An 18791-nucleotide genomic window follows, 5' to 3' on the forward strand; every position below is an offset into this window, starting at 1 on the left:
GTAGTCCTTTTTTCCCTGAACATAGCAAATACTGAACTATACCAAAACCGTGAACCTAAAACTGTGATATAAACCAAACAATGAGCAATCTGTACTGTTACCCCCCCCTAGCATAACGTATACGAGGGGGTGCCACAAAATTAAGAACATTTTCAAAGGGTGCCATGACTGAAAAAAGGTTGGGAAACACTGATCTAATCAACCAATCACATGGTAGTTGCTTCAATGCATTTAGGGGTGTGGTCCTGGTCAAAATCTCCTGAACTCCAAACTGAATGTCAGAATGGGAAAGAAATGTGATTTAAGCAATTTTGAGCGTGGCATAGTTGTTGGTGCTAGGCGGGCCGGTCTGAGTATTTCACATTCTGCTCAGTTACGGGGATTTTCACGCACAACCATTTCTAGGGTTTACTGAGAAAGGTGTGAAAAGGGAAAAACAGCCAGTAGGCAGCAGTCCTGTGGTAGAAAATTACTTATTGATGCTAGAGGTCAGAGGAGAATGGGCCGACTGATTCAAGCTGATAGAAGAGCAGCGTTGACTGAAATAACCACTCGTTACAACCGAGGTATGCAGCAAAGCATTTGTGAAGCCACAACACGCATAATCTTGAGGCAGATGGGCTACAACAACAGGGGCCTATTGCACAAAAATAGGATAAGGGATTAAGCCGGGTATCTTGGTGATCCTGGCTCAATTTTTCCAAAGTATTACAAATGTGAGGATACATAAAAACATGCATTCATAAAGTTAGACTTTAAATTTTAATGTCTATTCCACTATTGTATTATATACAGCTCTGGAAAAAATCAGACCACTTAACATTGAAAAAAATTAAGAGACCACTTAACATTGAGAAATCAGAGCTATATAAAATTGTTCTACAGTCTATACACAGTATTTAGTTTGGTTACAGCAGAACCAAACTAAATACCTTTAGTTGACCTTTTCACCTTTTCAAGGGAAAAGTAATTAAATTACTTATTAACTAGTTATACCCAACACTGACCAATTTTATAGTTTATACTCTGTGTATACAAATGGACCAAGGTGAAAATATTTAGACAGGTGGTGAACCCTGTTTTGTATTACGGCAGTTGAATAAAAATAAATGTAATTCAGTAAAAACATTACTGCCATTCATCAATGGCAGCTGTCAGTTGCTAGGTGACAAGAACAGTTCCGTATGCTAGACATCCCATTTAACAACATTCAGTCCGACCTTCGAAGGCATGGCCTTTGAATTGACATAGCCCTTGACTAGCTTAGTTTGTTTGATTAGGGTTGGAAGTAAACTCTGCAGGGCAGTGGTCCTACAGGACCAAGTTTGAGGATTCATGCCCTACACCATACTAATAAGCTATTGTGGTCTAAAACCAGGTGTTCCAATTGCATTGTCTAACCCCACATAAATCATTAGGAAAAGAACAGAGACCTAACACTTGTTGACATGTTGAGCTATGAATATGGCTGATTTTACCCACCCTCTTTCTTCCCATGATTTTCTGTCTACTTTTCATTTTGTATATAAAATTGCAAAAACCCACAAACAAAATAATAAATTAAAAAATAAAATAAAAAAAATCATGGAAGTAACATATCTTTCAATTGTCCTGGAATCACAACATATTTTGGGGCTTTAGATATTTTTATTAATAAGGAAAGTAGACAAGCATTATGTGATAGTGATGATGGGGTCAAGAAATTACACAAACCCTGTTTTAAATGAAAACTGCATCACGCAACATGTCAGAGCCCACGTTTCCTATTTAAAAGATTTTCTTCTTAGTAGTTAGTACTCTCATATACTTCAAACACATACTGAACACCATTCTCATCCTGTAAACCAGCGGGTACACCCGGGAACCTGACCAGAAGGAAACAAGAAAGAGAAACAGAAGGAGCAATAAGACATTAATACCTTATGTCATGTTAGGACTGATTTTACAAGCATGCATTGCAACTAAGGACTTAAGGAAAGACAACCTTTAAAGGGACAGCTCACCCAAAAAATGAAAATTCTGTCATCATTTACTCACCCTCAAGTTGTTCCAAACCTGTATGAGTTTCTTTGTTCTGCTGAACACAAAATAAGGTATTTGGAAAAATGTGTGTAACCCAGCAGAGAGCAACCATTGACTACCATAGTAGAGAAAAAAATACTATGGTAGTCTTTCTGCTTGGTTACACACATTCTTCCAAATATCTTATTTTGAGTTCAGCAGAACAAAGAAACTCATACAGGTTTGGAACAACTTTAGGGTGAGTAAATGATGACAATTTTCATTTTTGGGGGACCTACCCCTTTAATACAAAATAATATAGACACAACACAATTAAATAACCTGCACAACATAGCCTTTCAGACAGACAGATTCAAACTTGTCCTTTCATAAATACTCAACTTTCTTCCACTTGGATGGTATAGATTCTTGTTAACTTCAAATTAACTGCTGAAAATAAATTAATTGAATTTGAGAATTCAAATCACAAAATCCATGTTGCTCTTTGGCAGATAAAGTGACAACAATCAACACCCTGTGTGCAACTTTTTAAATACTTACTGTGAGGCCGAGAGATGTGATATTTGGTGCGGTCCACCTTTGATGCTAGATGCCCTTTTTACATAACAAGAGCGCCTTTTCTCCTCATTAATGCAACTCTTCACTATTCTCTCTGGATATACAATACAGCACATGTCTGTCCCAGTGCCAATAAATCCATTAACTTTATTCAAGGATACAATCAGACAACTACTCCTAAACATATGTATAAAAAGTTTGTACTTTATAAATTAAAGTGTTACAAACACTGCAGTTTTAGCCTTAGAACATGGCCTTTTTGAAGTTTAACAAATGGAATTTTAACAAATGGAATTTTAACAAATGGGTGGGGGGTTCGTACGTATAATAAGCCATAAAGTGCGTATCATAAGCATGTGAAAAACTGTGTATCATATGCACACCAAAACTCATTTTGGCGTATACATTCCACAAGATTGCACACTTGTACTATTTATACGCATTTTCATGAGAAAATCGGGCTCGCAAAGCATACCATATCTGATATGGAGAAACAGGCAAATTCTTGAGGTGTCTGCACAAATTTGACGCACTAAAAACAATACCATTTATATTACATAAAGACAGCAGCAATGTTTCAAACCCAAAGTAAAATAAAACTGGATTAAACTTGAAAGGCGGGTCATGTTTACTTCCATGCAATCCAGCTAAAAGCCGGATTTTGAGGGATCTCATTAATTCAGAAAAACAGAACAAAATATTTTTTTCCAAGAAAAAAATCTCTCATAATTCTGAGATAATTATGTCATTAATTCAGAAAAACAGAGCAAAAAAAAAATATTCATGAAAAATTCTCTCATAATTCTGAGATAATTAAGTCATTAATTCAGAAAAACTGTGTACATTTTTTTCTCAAGTTAATGCAGTAAGCTTCCGTATAATTCTGAGATAAGTCATTAATTCAGAAAAACAGAGCAAAAAAAATGTATTCATAAAAAATTCTCATAATTCTGAGATAATCAAGTCATTAATTCAGAAAAACAGAGTAGATTTTTTTCTCTCAAGTGAATGCAATAAGCTTCCGTAGATTTCTATTATAAATTATACATTTTAAAATGTAATTTATTCCTGTGATTGGAAAGGTGAATTTATCATTATCATTACTGTCATTACATCTTCAGTGTCACATGATCCTTCAGAAATCATTCTATATGCTGATTTTGTGCTTAAGAAACATTTAAATGTATTATTAATGTTAAAAACAGTTCTGCTTTATATTTATTTTGTAATAACTGATTTTTTTCCCCGGATTCTTTGATTAATAGAAAGGTTAAATAAATAGCATTATAATTCATTATAAATGTTTTTACCATGACTTTTATTTACAAATTTAATATAAAAGGATGCATTATTAATATAATACAACAACCTAACCGACCCCAAACTCTTGAATGGAAATGGTTGGTATATTTTGTCTTGCCTGCTGTCCTTGACATCACAGTATAACAAAGCAGCTCTAGAGCAATTAGACACATGATTTTTACAGCTTAGGCTCGAAATGGCTCCAAAAAGTTTGAGCCGAGTCTTTGTAATGAACTGCAATGCAATGCTCACCATGTATTATAGACTTTAATGCAAGCATTCAAACAACTGTATAAGCACTCACTCAGACAGGAGCTTGTACTTGTCCATGTTAATATCGGGTATAAATGTGTCACAGTCAAACTGCTTGAGGACCCGCGTTACAAAAAGACGCCTGGGTCCAGAGCCCTCCATCACCTCCTAGGGAACACAGCACAACATTCACAAACAGTGTATAATGATTACATTGTACAAGATATTAACAGAATGAGGGGGAAGGAGTATGAAGGAAGGGAGTCTTTTGTACATTTTGCCTTGAGGCAGTTTCCATAACAACTGATTATACAGAGACCTGGACTAGCTATAAGTGAGATATAACGATGTATAAGTGGGTGTATAATGTATATTGTTGCAAGCATACTGTATAACTGGTAAAACAGCAAATTTGACCCTCAAATTAGGAAATATATTACTTTACAAAAATACAAATACAGACTATTTATTTTAACAAATAAAATCAGTTGCATGATGGTAAAAGTGAAAGCAGACCTAAATTTTAAAACCAAGATTAAAAAAAAGAATATTGTAATGTACGTAAAAACTAAGAAAATCAATGGTGAATGTGCATGCAAACACAAAATTTGCATGCTACAGCCAAACAATTCTTTAATTGTACTTTCTACATTAAAAATACTGCAGTACTTGCTGATGAATTCCATTATACTTCCATATTTATATTGTCTGGCTATCACCAGACCAAGTTAAATTTAAAATTGAACATTGGTCTGGGGAGTCTGCTGTATTTTCTACTGCACAATGGGGTAATCAACTGGCATTATTCGAATAACTCTGTACACAATTGGATACTTTCAACCAATCAGACCAAAAGAGGCGTGATCAACGGGTACGGGCCCATTGTTTCTCTATCTGTCATCATGTTAAACCCGCCCATAGCGTGCCATGTGGATAAGCCAGTCAGTGATTGGTTCCCACAAAAGTGTAACAAGCAGTAGAAATGAATGGGGCCTATTCTTCTTACGTCACTAACTCAGTTAGCTGGATTTGATTGTTGACGATTTGGCTTGATCTCAGATTGCTTGGTTCTTCGAAACTCATTCTGGACTTGCGGTCATAGCAACAGGACCGTCATCTTAAACCTACTCGGGAGCTTATTTCATGTAAACAGGATTAGAATGCATCTTGAGGTGATACTTAAAATCTGTCCCAGCCACTGGTACTTTATTACAAGAGTTCATTACTGAACCAGGGGCAATAATAATTTAAAATAATAAATCTAAAAGTTTATTTGAAAAGAATATTTTAATGTTGTGTAAAATTTGTCACTCGATTGAGAGATTTATTTGTGAATTGTGATGGAATGATTACTTTATAGTTGTACTGGAGGTTTACACACATTGTGCAGTTAATCTTTGTCGTGCATTAATGTGAGTGATGACGGATAATATGGGAGTGGCTTGATGCAGCTCAAGAGATGCAGGTAATTTGATCTTGACCGTTTTAAAAACTTTAATTAATATTGTCACATAACGAATCTGCTTCAAATTGAATTAAAAATGAAATTACAGCATAAAAAAAAAAAAGTAAAAAGTGTGTACAAATATTATAAAATCGTGAATATAAATAATTGGGAATCATGTTCATCAGAACAGTGCACATTTAATTTATCTAACTATTATGTTGGTTTGGTTGTTTGTCTGTTTCCTTATAAAGGTTCAGAAATTATTTTTTCTTCTTTTTTTTCTTTGACAAGTTTTGCCAGGTGGCTTTTTTAATTATATGATGTTATAACGTTGTCTTGACACCAGGCAACCGCTGCATTGCTGATCATGGTTTCGAGTATCGATGCATCTGCCCTCTTCAGGTAACACGGGCACAAGCAGTGATCTCAGATAATTTAATCCAATCCGCAAATTCGTTTGAAGAACCATATTAGCCAGAAATCAGTTATCAGGATTAAAAGATCTGGGATCTGTCAAATCATCTCAGATGTTTTAAGCGAGGTACAAAGAATGGGCCCCTGTTGCATGAAGCTAGGTAAACAAAGAGTTTCAGAGTAGGTTTAGAGTTGACAAATCCAGATAAATCTAACCTGGTTTAGATCAAGTTCAACCGTTCCTCAAAGCTTGGTATAAACTTTCTCTGTCAACTCAGGTTTAATCCAGAGTTAGCGATTAACTCTGATTAACACACCTGAAAGTGTGACGCGTGCGGCAAACAGCCAATCACAGTGTCCGTTTGATTCACTTCTCTTCTGAAGATTGAGAGATCGTTTTGAAAATGATCATGAAATGAAATGCGTTTACAAAGCAGGAATAAACACTGCTGCTGCAGTGAAAGATTGAGAAAGCAGCTTAAAGAATATCTGACTATATCAATTCATGATGTGAACCAAAGAAATATCCAAATAATTTCACAGAGAGCTCAAATTAATACACATTGTTTAAAATAATTATGAATGCATGTTTTATGCATTTATATTAATATTTGTCTACTTATCAATTATATGAATATACTATATTAAAGCAAGTAATTTGTATAATATAAATATAATAAATAATTAGCGCCAAAGAATGAGCAATTTTACCACTAAAGTTTTTTTCACTATAAACTGCAAATTTGGAACGAGAGATCCATGGGGTGTAGCTTTATTGCGTCTTTACTTGCAGCTGATTAGTCCAGTTTGGGTTTGCAATCTCTAACCCAGAATAAAACCTGCTCCAGGTTAGCTGTGTAGTGTAAGTTACCATGGTGATGAACACCGCTAAAAACCAATCCACCATCTTGAGCCCGAAAAAAAAAGTTTGCTCAAACTAATCTTGAACTTACCCAGGTTGCAACTGAAACCAGCTTTGTACAACAGGCCACAGGTTTCCAGACAGAGTTGCCGGGTGAAATCAAATCGCCGGCAGATCAGGCTGGGTTTACCCAGTCTAATGTTTATACAAAGGTTTACATTGTTCATTAGTAAAATGGTAACAAGACCACTGTACAACTACTGCACAAATATAGGAGTCAGTAGCTGTGTTTCCATCTAAAGTTGCAAATTTAACTTACTTCAGCGATTAGCATATGGCTTTGTATCGAAACCCTGGAGTATAATCAAATGATTGTGCTTGACCCCCTCATATCTCCCTGAGACGAGAGATTTATGCATTTTATTTCTGGAAAAATTTCTCCCGTGACGATCACACTCACAGCACAGCTCGCAGCTGCAGGCATTAATTTAAAAGGATGCTAAACAATGTAAATGTTTTAACTTCTCAAATTAATTTCTATGAAAGTTAAAGGTGCACTATGCAACTTTCCGTCCACTGGAGGGCACCTATATTCAAAACAAATACATAGTTTGATGACACAAATTTTGAGTGCAGCATCTTGGGACATGTGGGACGAGCGCCTGCACTGATCCGCTCTTCCGGTTATGATTATGAGGTAATGCAGCTGTTTATCATATTAGATACATTTAAGTGTGTTGAAAATTATGTTATGACGTTATTCCGTGCATCACTTGTTCACACTGCTAAGAGTAAAGCGCTCCTGCCAAATAACCCGAAACCAAGGGTAGCGTAGATATGACGCAATTGACAGGCGACTTCCTCAAACGCTATGCTGAAACGTCCCTGTCCTTAGTTAAAATAGCAATTTTCTCACAATTTACAAATAGTTGGAAACATTTGGGATATTGTAGGTACTCAACTGAACAAAATATATAACACCGGCCTAGTGGTTTTTGGATATTTTACTGCAAAAATATAGCCTGACAAGCCAGACCCACATCAAGATGTTTGGTCTGGAAACTCACCATTGACAGGGCTCAATCCGAGGGGCGGGATAAACAATTGTCTTTCAAACTCCCTCTGCACGCAATTGGATAGCGCTACAACAAACCAGAGCAACGAAGGTGAAGCGGAGCTAGTTGAAAGATTAAACTTTAGCCGTATCTGGTTGGCAAAACTCCAAACACATCTTCCCTTCTTAAGAATGACTTCAGTATCATTCTTTGTTCTTTTCTCAGAGAAAAGCTTAACTCCAAGTCTTCCAGAGTCACGGTCAAAGCTGATTCGAAAGACTGCCATTCGCCAGTTTCTGAGTTTACTAGAAGCCATTAGTGTTGTGCCAGACTGAACATGCGTTGTGAACGTATGCCGGGAGTGTGGTCGTGATTACCTCAGCTCTCATCACGAGAGCTCATTAGCTCATTTATGACGTTAAATGTAATCTGACTCCTAATCTGAGTTAGTGCTGTGAGACTCACGCGGCAACTTGATCGTTATATAGAACAGATACATTCAGTATTTAATTGTAGTGTCTGTTCTCTAACTCAGTCACTGTTATCCAGTAGCAGCGGCTTTGGGAATGGCCTCACAGGGCAGTGAAGCTACAATTCTAGGAATTGTAGTCTTTCATCCCCATGAGACAAAAATAAATGTCTTTTCTCAGTCTAGAAGGCACCAAATTCAAAAATAATTTCACATTTCTACTACATTAATGACCCCGTTTAAATACAGATTCATCTTTCTAGCACTGAAGTACCCCTTTAAGTGCAAAATTGAAATGCCGCATAAACATTCACTAACAAAACAGTTTGTCCATCTCTTGTCCAACATTTTTACTTCCTGGGAAATTGGTGCAAAATATATTTAATAAAAATGGACTGTGACTCTTTTTTCATATATAATAAATGATGAAACGCAATAATTGTGGTCATCTTATCTTGCGTTCGGATGCCTGGTGTTTGGAAACGCAATCATGTGAGAAGCTTCTGGGAGGGAATTAAACCGAATCATTCTGATGACAGACTTTGGCTCAGGAATTACAGAATAACCAAACCAACATTTAAGATGCTGAGCGATGAAACCTGTCTGCTGGTTAGTCCAGATATTCAATTTCATCCACTGTTGAAGCAAGTGAGTTTTGTGTTTCCTATCAATTTCCACCATACATCTTAAAAATTAATCCGCCTCATTTGATGGCGCATGTTTTTTATGTGCATTTTTAGAATTGATGTGAGTCTTGGCATTTCCATCCGGGGGGTTTTTAACACAATATCCCAAAATGCACATAAAAATTGTTGGATGGAAATATAACTAATGACTGTTATAAGGGATATGATGCATATTCAGCTTATGTTTACACTTTTATTGCATTTTTCTGTTTCTAAATAGAGATGCTGACATGAATGATTTTACCAACCTTGTACAGAGTGCTGCCTCCAATTACCCAAACCTGGTCCACATGTTTTTCGAGCTCAGAGCTGTCTAAGAGTTTGAGAGCTGAACTCAAGTCTGAAGCAAGGTAGTGAGCTCCCTCTGGGGCTGTCCTATTCAGGGAGTGATAGAAAATTGGAAACATTTAAAATGTGCATGTGGCATAACTGTATAATATAAGGTGAAATAACGTGCAAGCATTTAGATTACTTGAGCTCTCTGCTGAGAACTACGTTGATCCTGTTCTTTAGGGGTCTGTTTTGTGGAGGAATAGAGAACCATGTCTTTCTGCCCATGATGACCACATTCTTTTTACCTGTCAAATGACACAGAGTAAATGCAAAAGATAACAACACAGAGTTTTGGTTAAAGATTTTACTAACTTCAGCACAAAATATGAGAAAGAAGAAGAATTTAAGAGGCATGACAAATAAGACAGCATGTTATTACCCTCAACTGAAGGGGTCATGGTCATCTTCTGAAAGTGCTTGAATTCATTACTAAAAAAACATATAGGAAAGAAAAATCAAAGCTAATGGTTGGAATATATTTTGAGGCATGTTCTGTGTTAGGAATAGTTCCCCCAAAAATGAACATTTTGTCATTTACTTACCCTCATGTTGTTCCAAACCTTCATGAGTTTGTTTCTTCTACTGAACACACACGTTGGCAACAAGACAGTTGATGGTAGCCATTGTATATTTTTTTCCTACTATGGAATTCAATCGCTACCGACTGTCAACGGTTCGATTAACGTTACAAAGATTCTTCAAAATATCTTATTTTTTACCTTATTTTATGTTCAACAGAAGAACAGGTAACTTATACACGTTTGGAACAACTGGAGGGTTAGTGATAACACCATTTGAATTTTGGGGTGAACTAACCTATCCCTTTAAAGGTTAGGAATATGTCAGGTGTTTTGTTTTGTTTTGCAGGACAAAGGTCAAGCTCTAACCTAAGACCTATGAAATCATCTTCCATCTAGCTAATATATATCACTGCGAACGTGTTACAACTTATAACGTTAACTTAACGTTAGCTGTAGAAAATACAAAAACTCACATCACGGAGCCCTGGAAAACAACCAAAACGTTTTATGTTGTAGTGTCAATATAACAGAAGATGAGTTAGCAACTTCTCGCTCACCTTAGTCTTATTGGATGCCATGGGAGATTCCCATTTTTCCCTATTCCCATATCTGGACAAACTGCTACAATACAGCTGAGTATTCGAGACATAACTGTCCTTAATGTAAATAACAAATCAAACTTTATCTATTAACTTTATGCACAATGTTGTCTTCTCCCGCCAGCGAATTCACAAACGAGTATGTCGTACGTATAACGCTTTGCTCATGAATATGTTACGACGTTACATGACGCTCGTAAACCGATTTGCTGTAGGACTACGTTGGCGCTAGTAAATTGTCCAATGAACTTATTCTGTTATCGTGACGTGGTCGATCATCCCGCCACATGCGTCCAATGCTCAGCAAAAAGAGAAAGCAGCGTTTATGTCGATGGTTTATGTACACCTTTAGATCAAATTTCAAGGTACAATTATAAGTGAATAATTATATAAAAACAACCCAATTAATAGAGTACAACCCTTTATTGCCACACGTTTTTTTTTTCTAAATAATATAATGCATTTTATTACGTATTGCAGCAACATCAACAGATTGTGATAAAAGAACAGGAACATTTTAAATAGGACTGTGCCTTGTACTTATCCTAAGATATCTAAAATCTGAAATCTAATAAATCTTGTAGATAAATCTAATGATTAACAGTGCATGGTAATTTTATTTAACAGTATTTTTAATGAATTATGTTCATTATGTATATGTATAACTAGATCAAATACATATTATATTCATACATATATTTCCTAGAATATCTGTTTTATAGAATAACCACATAAAAATCACATAGGCTACTGAAAGTACAACAATTGTTTCAATCTCAGCTTGGCCTTTTCTTTCCCTAGCTCATGTCCATGTTATTTGCAGTGTATGGCGCCTCCCTTTGGCCTTGTATTGTAACTTTGTGATATTGCTCAAAGTCATTGCCCAGCAGCCATTCAAATCCAAATAGGACAAGAGCCTACAAGTGTTTACAATATGTACTACAGTCTCCATAGTGATATCTGAGCGGTTCAGACTAACAGATCTAAGGCAGTGCAGTGGGGGACTGCCAAGGGCCCCGAGGGGTTTGGCCGGATGGTTCAGGACAAGTCTAAATACAGGGTCCAGTCGACAGGGAACAGCGATTAGCGAGAGCTCCTGAAGGAGTGAAGCACCCCTAAGCAGTGCCCACAGCACTCCTTTAAGAGACCTCCAACACAATGTGGGCTTCATTTGACGTTCATCCAATGAAAAACTGTTGGGGGGAAAGAAAACTGATTGGAAAGCAGTTTATAGCACACTTGATTTTAATGGGGAAAGAGCATCAACATCAAAATTTGCAAGAAATTAAAACATTTGGCTTACTTTAGTGTTAAGGAGCGGAGGTGTGGAAGGCATGGCAGATTAGAAAGAAGGCCTTCGTCTTCACCCTCCTCCTCAGCATCATCTCCATCTAAATTAGTGCTGGGTGGGTCTAAATGAACAATGAGAGAGGTGAGTCTGGGACAGGCATGAATGAGCTCCAGAAGAGGAGAATGACCATCAGCTATGATCCCTTCCAAGGTGAGCGAGAGCAGGTGTGAGCCTGAGGCTCTCAGGGCTGGAACCAAATCCGACAGAAGACCAGAAAACTGTAGTGAAAGACAGTGTAGCCGTCCTGAGAATCTACTAAGTCCTCTGGCTAAAAGTGTTGCCTGTTCGAAGTTATTCGCATTATGATAAGAATTACTCTGGAGACAATCCAAAGACAGGATACACAGGTCAGGGCAGATCTTTCCTACAGCCTCCAAAGTATCCAAAGACAGTCCTTGTACATCCTTGAGAGATGTTGTCACACTATTCCTTCCATTACAATCCATACTTCTACCTCCATCTTTTCCATTACCCTCTCCTGAAGTCCCTGTCCATTCATGTATCTCTGGAATATCACTAGCATCATTGTGCCTTTCTAATAATAACAATTCATCCATTTTTCCTTCCAAAGTAAAACTCTCATCACCATCTGCACTCAGTAAACAGCTGTCTTTCAAGTGCTCTACCTGTGTCCACTTCGACCACAGGTCTTTAAGACGTGGCACACCTTCTCGATTAGTGAAGTCCTCGGTCACCTCAAACTGTCTGTTCTGTATGAGAACACAAGCCTGTCCCAGTCCCTCGACTGCCAACCTCTGAAGACCGGGCAAGCTAAGTAGGAGGAACGCAACTGCAGCAACGGCATCTCTCTCATTTTCTGCTAAACCAATATCTAAAGCAAGCAGACTTTTGAGGGTTTTTGCATTCTTTACAAGGGGTAGTAGGCCTGCAGGGGTGAGGTGAAGGCACCGTGACACATCCAGGTGTTTCAGCTTGGGGCATTGGCGGCAAACCACCGATATCACTCTCCGATCACACAGAGTTCCAGCCAAGGAGAGGGAACATAGACGACATTGGCTGCCCAGGAGCTCACACAGCACTGATGCAGATATATTCTGTGCACCACTAAGATCCAGAGACTGAAGATTCTGTTCAAGACAGAGACAAGTGAGTGAGAACATAATAATTGTATGAGATTTGCATGTATTGACAGGCAAGACTAACAACAATTTGTTTGCATGTTATCACAGTGTTTGCAAGGAAGCATTGTACTAACATTTCCCAAACATTCTGGTTAGGGTAAGTAAGGGGTTGTTGTTTTATTTGATTATGTTAAATTACAATATATACACTGCCATTCAAAAGACTGGGGTCAGAAAGGATGCATTAAATTAATCAAAGTGACAGTTATGAAATACATTTTATTCTTTTAAACTTTCTATTCTTCAAAGAATTCAGAAAAAACACATCCTGATTTCTACAAAAATAATAAGCATTACAACTGTATCAGTATTTTTTTTTAATGCCATCTCAGCAACTGCGGCTATCTTCATGGCAAAAATACAAGAGTTACATATATACAATAAAAATAAAAGAAAAACCTGAAAAATGACAACAATTAATATTATATATAATTGTACCTAATATAATTTAATATTAATATTTTTAACATTAACATATGATAATAATTCTAAAACCTTTGGTAAAAGTCATTAAGTGAGCTTACTTCATAAAAATGTTTTCTAATTGTATTAAAATTGGGACAGTCCAATAAATTATGTTTAACGGAAATGGGGGTCTTGCAGAATATACATAGAGTTGTGGCTTTCAAAAAAATGCCAATCTTGTATGACCTATATGACATATGATGAACACCACTTGATCAAATCTTGATTTAGGGGAGATTAAAAGTCTGTTTGAGATTTCAAACAATTTTCAATACTGTATATTTGACCAAATAAATAACTTTGGTAAGCATGAGAAACTTTTCAAAACATTAAATATTTTAATTTTACCAACCCAAACTTTTGAACAGTTTTTCAAACATATTTGTTTATTTTATTAATAATATTGATTACTTACTAACCATTTTTTATACATATCTACATGATTTGTCAAGTTTGATCTTTAACATTCACATTGAAAAATATCCCACTAGCATTGTAGATTGTTTAGAATTCAAAATGTAACCAGTGATGAAGTTATTTTAATATTTGCATACTGAACTTTTTATCTTCCTTGCACATATTCAACCAATTAGGGATGGCTTGGCTTCCACAGCATAACTGTGATAAATTGTGTGCAACCGACTAAAAACAAGATATGTAACAACATTATGTACCAAAGCTTACCTAAAACTTAAAACACTATTCTATTGCTGCTTTGCAGGCATTGCTATTCACAAATCTAATTGGCGTATCTGGTATTTGCTGTCTGATCAGGGTGTCTTTAAATTAAGTTCACTAAAGTTTTACAAGCACATCTTTATGTTTGTGCAAACTGTGTGCAAATATGAAATATACTAAAGTTAGTGAGTTTAACCTGGCAGCGTATCTGTATAATAGAGCAGAGGTTGGCATTGACAAGACTGCATGCAGATGCGAGAGACAGACAGCTTAGCTGCGGGAGGATAAGGAGGTGCAGGGCCGCACGAGTCAACAAATTACGAGAGGACAAGATGCACAACAGCTCTTCCAACAACTCAGAAGCTGAAAGAAAAAACAGATAAAATAAATACTTGGATAAACACTGGCTGGCACATATCTATACATGTACAAGTTTTAGCAATACTCACGTAATGAGCTGAAAGGGCCCATGACGTATCTGAAGAAATACTGGTCCATGTATTTTTGGGTATAATCTTTCACCCACATGTCCTTCATGTTCTCGGCTAGGTTTTGAAGACAAAGGCCAATCAGTGTGGAAGTTTTTTCCTCATCCTCAGCCCATTCATTCTTGCATTTTTTCTTCTTCTGACCTTCCCTCTCCGGTGTGGGCTCAAGTTGCCGGAACAAAGGCATATTTGACCCTGACAGTTACTGACATAGAAAGACAATAAATTCATTTATCATGACATGAAGCACAATTTATGGCCTCGCGGAGCCACACCTCACCTGTTAAGATCTATGCTCAAGGTACAGTTCTTTTTAAATGAGTTCAATACTAAAAATATAGGCTACAATTGACCAAAATACAAAACTAAGTAAATAGTTAAAACAGCAGATGATCATAAATTGAAAATATCAGTGTTAGAGAATAGTAAATTAAGTTTACTAAAAAAAGGTCTTACCAACAGTTTGAAGATCTGTTCTGTGGTCCTTTGCAACATTACCTTTCTTTTAAGTCTAAACAGTCCATGAGTTTGAAAGGTCCATAAAGGTTTTATTGAAGCTGTAATAACGAGAAAGCACTGGCAATGTAACGTTAGTCATTTACGAATGAACTGACGTTAACGTTACTGTATGTCAACACGACCTTTGCCCTTAATGTCTAAATACTTTCCTCGCTTCAGAAACAACGTGTATTTTTTCAGGTTATGACAATTGTGTATGAGCAAAGAATTGTCTGAGTTGTTTGCAGAAAAAGTAAAAAAAAAAAAAAACTCTTTCCCCTTTCCTTTCCCCTTTTTTTTACTTCCGTGTAGCACGCGCGCCACCTTGTGATTTGGAGATCACTTGTGTTCAGCATCTGTTACAGTTTTTTTGTACAGTTATGACAATTATTTCAATACGTTTAACAATTTTCCTAAACTTTAGCACAACACCTGTCTGTGTAGGCTATACAATTAACACATTTCTATTTGCTTTTACAAAACATACAGTTTAACACACATTTAAAATGCTTGAGCTTCTTTTACACTCAAGATCAACCAATACCAAAGCAATGTATTTCTACTGCCAAATTTACAAATGCTTTAACACTATGTCAGAACAGATAACATCATGTTCTAAACCTAACCTTATAGACTAAAGTCAAAGTATAACAGCTTTTTATATTTTGAATGAAACACAATATCCCCTGTATTTTATTCCGTTGCTGAGAAACGGCTGAATGACGTTATAAATATATAAATCACAGCTGATACCCATCTGGGAATTGTTCAGGTTTTGATGTTCTTTCAATCACATGACCTTATGGTATAGGCTACAGTAAACAAAGACCTATTTGGACTGATCTTGTGTGAAAAGGGAACAATAGCAACACAAAGAAAGTAAGAAAAATGCCTGCACGAGGGAGAGGAAGATGAGTACCAGGACAAGGAAGAGGAGTGGGACAAGGACAAGGTAGAGGTTGAGGACTTAGAATGCATGGTGGCACTCAAAGAAGGGCCAGAATTAGGGTAAATTAATAATAGCACACATCATTGACCATGTCATAAACCACGGGATAGAGGATGTTGAATGCGTTCAGCCAAATCTCAGCTGGGACACAGTGGCCAGATTTGTGGCCATTATCTAGATTTTTTAACAGGAAGGATATTGTGGGCTTCTCCTACTGCAAAGTGTAAATAATTTTACCATGTATTACAGTGACTGCATGCCTCTGGTTTGTAACTGTAACATGTAACTGTATTCTGTCTATCTAAGGATTCAGCATCTACCTCCCTCAGGGGGCAGAGAAAAGCTCCCAATGAAGAACAGGAACTTTATTGTCAATATGGTAATTGCTGATGATGAAATACAACTGAAGGGCATTCAATAAAGCTATAAAGCTTTCAATAAAGCTACTCTAAGATGGGTCATTCATTTTTTGTATTGAATTTCTGTAGCAAAAGAAACAAAATGCATACATTTACTAAAACCCAACAAAACTAAAATGTGGAGAGGCTTCATAGACACACAATCTGATCTGTTGTATAAGAACAGACCTGACATAAAATAATGCAGTTTCTGTGATTCCATCCAGTGTTCGGGTTTTTATGACATTGTATATGATTGACTAAATGTTCTTGTTTGAAGAGAACATGTTAGTGTTTTGGTAGACATAGTGTATTGTGTTAGTGATTTACTTATTTTGAATATTGCTTTTAGAGTTTAATTTAAAATGTGTGATTTTGAGCATTAAATTAACCGTTTTGGCAATTGTCTGTTGTAGGTGTGTTGGTGCGTTAAGTTTGGGAAAATTGTTAAAAGTACTGAAAAAACTGTAATGAAATCTGAGCCATTGTTTTCTATGGATCTGAATGATATATACCAAAAAATAGAAGATAAGGAGGCTATTTGGATCATGCTATACTTTCTATTCAGTTTTCACTGCTCTTTTGAATAAATATTATTATATTTGTTTTATAAAAAATAAATCTTTCTAGAGGATATTTTACCTATTTCTCTCTGTAGCACTTGATACCAGGAATATATGGGATAATTCTACTGTGTATATATACCGCTAACATTATGACCATTGACAGTTCAGTTGAAGTGAATAATACTGATTATCTCATCATCAAGTGGGTGGGATATATTTGGTAGCAAGTGAAGATTTTGTCCTCAAAGTTGAAGTGTTAGAAGCAGGAAAAATGGGCAAGCGTGGGGTTTGAGCAAGTTTGACAAGGGCCAAATTACGATGGCTTGACAACTGGGTCAGAGCATCTCTAAAACTGCAGCTCTTGTGGAGTGTTCCTGAACAGTGGTGAACTGGCGGCAGGGTCGTGGGCGGCCAAGGCTCATTGGTGCACATGGGGAGCAAAGACTGGCCCCATCTGGTCAAATCAAACAGATGAGCTACTGCAGCTAAAAATTGCTCAAGAAGTTAATGCTGTTTCTGACAGAAAGGTGTCAGAATACACAGTGCATCGCAGTTTGTTGCATATGGGGCTGCATAGCCGCAGACAAGTCAGGGTGCCCCATGCTGACCCCTACTGTCCACCACCGAAAGCGTCAACATTGGGCATGTAAGCATCAGAACTGGACCACGGAGCATCACATGGTTGCCCGGGTGCATATGTATGTGTCATTTACTTGGTTAACACATGGCAGTGCCATGATGTCACCAGGATGCACTGTGAAGAAGGCAAGCCGGCAGAGGCAGTTTGATGCTTTGACCAATGTTCTGCTGGGAAACCTTGGGTCCTGCCATCCATGTGGATGTTACTTTGACACGTACCACCTACCTAAGCATTGTTGCAGACCATGTACACCCTTTCATTGAAACTGTATTCCCTGGTGGCTGTGGTCTCTTTCAGCTTTGTGCCCTTCCACAAACCAAAAATGGTTTAGGAATGATTTGAGGAGCACAACAACGAGTTTGAGGTGGTCAGAGCTGTTTCAGAGCTTTTTACCCAAGCTGTGAATATAACAATTTTTAAATTAAGGTGGGCAATTTTTTTTCTTTGCTATACTGGTTATGTTAAGGGTTAAAGTATGAAGTATTCATACTCTTGTGTAATTAACGTGCCATCAAATAAACCTGTCTCTTGCGTGATACCCATAAATGTAGAATATTCCAATGTAATATGATTTCCGACCTGTAAGGTTGCCAGAATAGTAATCATACACTTTTTGATAATAGGCCAGATGAGAACTAGTACCCTGACTGAGTCTGGTTTATCCAAGGTGTATTTTTCTTCATTATTCCCTAATGGAGTTTTGGTTCCTTTGCACTGTCGCCTTGTGCTTGGCTTGCTCAGTTGGGGACACTAAATTTATGATCCAAGTTATTAAAGTAAATATACAAATCAAATTAATTAATTAGGTCATATTTAATTCTATAAACTATAATACTGATCTGCCAACATTGTCACTATATGATAAATTAAAATAAGATGATAACATCACTTTTTGCTCCAGAACGACTGTACAGCCAAATCAAATTTTGTTGCAATATTGTCCTGTTTAAAGGGTTAGTTCACCCAAAAATGAAATTGATGTCATTAATGACTCACCCTAATGTCGTTCCACACCCGTGAGACCTTCGTTCATCTACTTTGATGATGTTTTTATTAGCTTTCTGGACATGGACAGTGAAGTGGGCATTGACTGATT

The 18791-nt window shown here is 36.9% G+C and overlaps 2 protein-coding genes across 2 annotated transcripts; both read right to left on the reverse strand.

Moving 5' to 3' along the window:
* Positions 1-743: 743 nt before the first annotated feature.
* On the reverse strand, positions 744-10618 carry dhfr (dihydrofolate reductase). Its single transcript, XM_067438995.1, has 6 exons — positions 10479-10618; positions 9780-9829; positions 9540-9645; positions 9316-9442; positions 4187-4302; positions 744-1865 (listed from the first exon to the last, which is right to left on the reverse strand). Exons 1-6 carry the CDS (start codon positions 10568-10570, stop codon positions 1784-1786), a joined length of 573 nt encoding a protein of 190 aa, XP_067295096.1. The 5' UTR covers positions 10571-10618; the 3' UTR covers positions 744-1783.
* Positions 10477-15416, reverse strand: si:ch211-214j8.12 (uncharacterized protein LOC100000539 homolog). Its single transcript, XM_067438994.1, has 5 exons — positions 15101-15416; positions 14606-14849; positions 14353-14519; positions 11824-12959; positions 10477-11713 (listed from the first exon to the last, which is right to left on the reverse strand). Exons 2-5 carry the CDS (start codon positions 14829-14831, stop codon positions 11323-11325), a joined length of 1920 nt encoding a protein of 639 aa, XP_067295095.1. The 5' UTR covers positions 14832-14849; positions 15101-15416; the 3' UTR covers positions 10477-11322.
* Positions 15417-18791: the final 3375 nt, after the last annotated feature.

The sequence above is a fragment of the Pseudorasbora parva genome, chromosome 3 (genome assembly GCF_024679245.1).
Source record: "Pseudorasbora parva isolate DD20220531a chromosome 3, ASM2467924v1, whole genome shotgun sequence".
Classification (NCBI taxonomy): domain Eukaryota; kingdom Metazoa; phylum Chordata; class Actinopteri; order Cypriniformes; family Gobionidae; genus Pseudorasbora; species Pseudorasbora parva.

What these genes read in the sequence shown, in the direction of transcription:
- dhfr (XM_067438995.1), bottom strand. Translation starts at nt 10,570, where the DNA reads ATGTCTCGAATACTCAGCTGTATTGTAGCAGTTTGTCCAGATATGGGA. An exon ending in CATGACCCCTTCAGTTGAGG is followed by an intron (nt 9,646 to 9,779) that starts GTAATAACATGC and finishes GTCATTTGACAG; the next exon opens with GTAAAAAGAATGTGGTCATC. An exon ending in GAGGCAGCACTCTGTACAAG is followed by an intron (nt 4,303 to 9,315) that starts GTTGGTAAAATC and finishes TGTGTTCCCTAG; the next exon opens with GAGGTGATGGAGGGCTCTGG.
- si:ch211-214j8.12 (XM_067438994.1), bottom strand. Translation starts at nt 14,831, where the DNA reads ATGCCTTTGTTCCGGCAACTTGAGCCCACACCGGAGAGGGAAGGTCAG. An exon ending in GGGCCCTTTCAGCTCATTAC is followed by an intron (nt 14,520 to 14,605) that starts GTGAGTATTGCT and finishes TTTTTCTTTCAG; the next exon opens with CTTCTGAGTTGTTGGAAGAG. An exon ending in TTATACAGATACGCTGCCAG is followed by an intron (nt 12,960 to 14,352) that starts GTTAAACTCACT and finishes TGTCTTGAACAG; the next exon opens with AATCTTCAGTCTCTGGATCT.